Source organism: Limulus polyphemus, unplaced genomic scaffold, assembly GCF_000517525.1.
Source record: "Limulus polyphemus unplaced genomic scaffold, Limulus_polyphemus-2.1.2 Scaffold9883, whole genome shotgun sequence".
Classification (NCBI taxonomy): Eukaryota; Metazoa; Arthropoda; class Merostomata; order Xiphosura; family Limulidae; genus Limulus; species Limulus polyphemus.
The window spans coordinates 15,986-19,925 of record NW_013675493.1 but is presented as its reverse complement, the minus strand read 5'-3'; the positions used below and the strand labels follow the sequence as shown (position 1 = coordinate 19,925).

The 3,940-nt window shown below is 34.4% G+C and overlaps 1 protein-coding gene across 1 annotated transcript in view; it reads right to left on the bottom strand.

The window, feature by feature from the left end:
- Positions 1–696: 696 nt before the first annotated feature.
- Positions 697–3,940, bottom strand: part of LOC106476132 (sodium/potassium-transporting ATPase subunit alpha-like) — a gene marked incomplete at its 5' end in the record, with an annotated part of 12,247 nt that continues 9,003 nt past the window's right edge. The window contains 3 exons of the mRNA XM_013936802.1: positions 697–831; positions 2,652–2,826; positions 3,525–3,630. Coding sequence (XP_013792256.1) covers positions 697–831; positions 2,652–2,826; positions 3,525–3,630 — 416 coding nt within the window. The remainder of the gene's footprint in view (positions 832–2,651; positions 2,827–3,524; positions 3,631–3,940) is intronic.

Here is a 3,940-nt window from a genome sequence, read left to right as displayed (position 1 = left end):
GCCCATTTTTTTACTTAACTGTATAATAACAATATAAATATTTGCCATTAAACTTGATATGTATATTTCAGCAACATGTGATTATTAACTGTAGGATGTAATTTAATTGCATAACTAACTAGATGTGGTCAGTCTATAAATAGCCAATCGGAAAGTGTTCCTGAAACCATCTAATAAATTAATATTATATCTTTTGCTAATTATCAATAGAATAACGTTTTGTTCTTTTCGTGCTTTAAAAGTGTGAGCCAAGTTCGAGACTGTTTTACTCGACATTTTAACTTTATTTTTACATGTATCGTAAAACTACCATTCAGTAATTCCATATAGCTCTTACCTTAGATATGTTAGCTTGAATAAAATCCTCTAAGTAATGAAAGATTTACTTACATAATAACCTGAAAAATGTGTCTGGTTTACATGACAGTGAGTTAAAGACAGGATAAACATGTTGTAAAAAAAACACAAAGCACTCATAAAAAATATTTTACTGCCGAACTGACGATCATGGCAGACAAAACAGGTCTACAGGGGTAGAGGATGCAATATATACTAAGTATAACATCCGATCATCCCATCCATCTCTAGCTACTGAATGGAATGATGGTGGTTATTAATGTCTGTAAGATATAGATAACAATCAATATCTTATTATCCACCTGTTAAGCTGTAGTTTAATACAATGAAACCTCTGGCTTACTTCATTCCTTGGTGAAGGATAGAGTTCCGTCTTGTTTTACAGACGATGAGGTCGGCCCACTGGACGATAACGATGGAAGCAAAGAAGGCCGTGTGGCACGTGTATTCCAGAATCTTCCGGTCGTGGTAAGTCTAGAGAAGAATAAAGAAAGATTTAGAACATAAGGGACACATTACCATGTAATTATTATCACAGCTTAACTTTGTAACAAAGAAGGGTAAGATAATAGAAAGGGCATAAAATTTATACGTTGATGATGTGAAGGATAATAACACTGTCACAGTGGCACTGTTGATGATGAGCAGGATAACTCTGTGACAGTGGCACTGTTGACCATGAGCAGGGTAACACTGTCACAGTGGCACTGTTGATGATGTGCAGGATAACACTGTCACAGTGGCACTGTTGACGATGTGCTGGATAACACTGTCACAGTGGCACTGTTGATGATGTGCAGGATAACACTGTCACAGTAGCACTGTTGATGGTGAGCAGGGTAACACTGTCCCAGAAGCACTGTTGATGATGTGCTGGATAACACTGTCAGAGTAGCACTGTTGACAATCAATAGGGTACACTGTCACAGTAGCACTGTTGATGATGAGCAGAGTAATACTGTCACAGTAGCACTGTTGAAGATGTGCAGGATAACACTGTCACAGTAGCACTGTTGACGATAAACAGGGTAATGAGATCGTTACGATGACACTGTTGACGATAAACAGGGTAACAGTAACGTCACAATGACACTGTTGACGATGAACAGGGTAATTGTGTTCTGTATACATTTCACGATGTGTTCATCTTTCTATCGTTTATCCCCATAGTCGGCACTATAATTTTATATGGTGTTGCACACAGGGTATTCTAGCTCAAATCTCACAATGGAATCTCGTGATAAAAGTTATCTGATGATATGAACAAACACGTGCCAGAAAATGCCAAGTGAGCGACATGTTTAAACAAGAAGAGTAAGGAAAAACAGTGATATGTTTAAACAAGAAGAGTAATGAAAAACAGCGATATGTTTAAACAAGAAGAGTAATGAAAAACAGCGATATGTTTAAACAAGAAGAGTAAGGAAAACAGCGATATGTTTAAACAAGAAAAGTAAGGAAAAACAGCGATATTTTTAAACAAGAAAAGTAAGGAAAAACAGCGATATGTTTAAACAACAAAAGTAAAGAAAAACAGCGAAATGTTTAAACAACAAAAGTAAGGAAAAACAGCGATACGTTTAAACAAGAAGAGTAAGGAAAAACAGCGAAATGTTTAAACAAGAAAAGTAAGGAAAAACAGCGATATGTTTAAACAAGAAGAGTAATGAAAAACAGCGATATGTTTAAACAAGAAGAGTAAGGAAAAACAGCGATATGTTTAAACAAGAAGAGTAAGGAAAAACAGCAAAATGTTTAAACAAGAAAAGTAAGGAAAACCAGCGATATGTTTAAACAAGAAGAGTAAGGAAAAACAGCGATATGTTTAAACAAGAAGAGTAAGGAAAAACAGCGATATGTTTAAACAAGAAGAGTAAGGAAAAACGGCGATATGTTTAAACAACAAGAGTGAGGAAAAACAGGAGTTTCTCTCAGCGTATTTTTCTATTTCTAAACATTTAAAACACTATAATTGAATATAAAGAAATGTCAGAAGTCCCAAAATGAGAAGTCTCCATAGCAACAGCCTGTTGACATGACATTCATATCTGTATTGGAGAAGTCTCCATAGCAACAGTCTGTTGACATGACATTCATATCTGCATTGATAAACATAAGTTACATCAAAACATCCTGATTTCTCTGATGTTTAATGTAATTATAATATTTTTTTAAATTTATTATTCGACTGTAATTATTTAATGTTTTCTTTACCACATAAGCAGATAATTATTAATTTTTTTAACTGATCAACAGATAATTGAGCATCAAGTCAAATAGCTACTGTATCATACCCATTCTTGATTGTACGAATCAGCCAGATCATTTACAGCCTTTGAGTCCCACCTCTTACGAATTCCAATCAATTTTGATGGCCAGAAGCCGTTCTCAGCCATAATAACGAAGTATACAAAGAAGCCAGCTGCTGCTTGGATCATTCCAATCTGTCCATAAGCCATGGAGATTAGCCTATAATAATAATAATACAGTAGTCGTGATGCCAGTAAGAAATAGAAATAGGCAAACGTATGTGCATTTTAGAATTCTACGAAAAATACGGTTTTAACAGGCTAACAATAATATGGTTAATCTTATTTTTAATGAATGTTAACTATGGCTTTATGGATTTTCAACAATCAAATCTGAGGCTCCATTCCCCGTGGTTAAAATAGCGTAGCTAGCCTATTGTGTAGCTTTGTATGAAAGCGAACAATGGTTAACGTAACTTAAATCAATATTTTGGATTATTTTGCAATAAAGATAAACGCATTTTTTATTTGACTTTTAAGCGCAAAGCTACACACACCGCGGGTAACGAACCCAGAATTTTAGCGTTATAAGATTACCACTGAGCTGTATTAGTGAAGGGCCATATTGTTTTATAAATCTGAATAAAAAAAATATTAAAATCATAACTGGAGCTATTAACAAGTAATTATTTTATTTTATTTTTCTAAAGTTAAAAGATTATGTATCATGCTTCGTTTACACCTAAAATTCACACCATTGGATTAATCAATCTATGCGCAGTAGTCACACGCATGCGTGAAAACACCTCTTCGTGCAGCAGCTATTAAAGATGGCGAACGGACACAACAATACTTGATTTATGTCGTTGATTGTAAAGATTTTTATATCACTAGTATTTTTTTTTTTGTGAATTTCACCTGTGTTTCGTTAGCTGCTTACTGTTTAACTGATTGTTATGCTTACGTTGTTGAGGCTGAAATAACCTCATAAGGTAAGTTTTACTCATCAACCACAAGGACCCATCTTTAATAATTTACAGTATGTTAGGTTATTTAAACAACCATCGTATAACAAATGTCTGCAGAAAGTAAAACATGTGGAACATTGTGGGCTTGAATACTCATACTTGCTTTCCTGCCCCTATTCATTTATGGGCATATCTAACGAAGTTTAAGTCTGATTGAGGGTATACCCCTACCGTTGTGTGAGCCAGGTATCCAAAAAAAAAGATACATTTCTTAATATTCATAATACCTTTGTTGATGCAATTGTATTTATGGTCTACTACGTATATATATATATATATATCACAGGATGCTATTTAACCTCATGC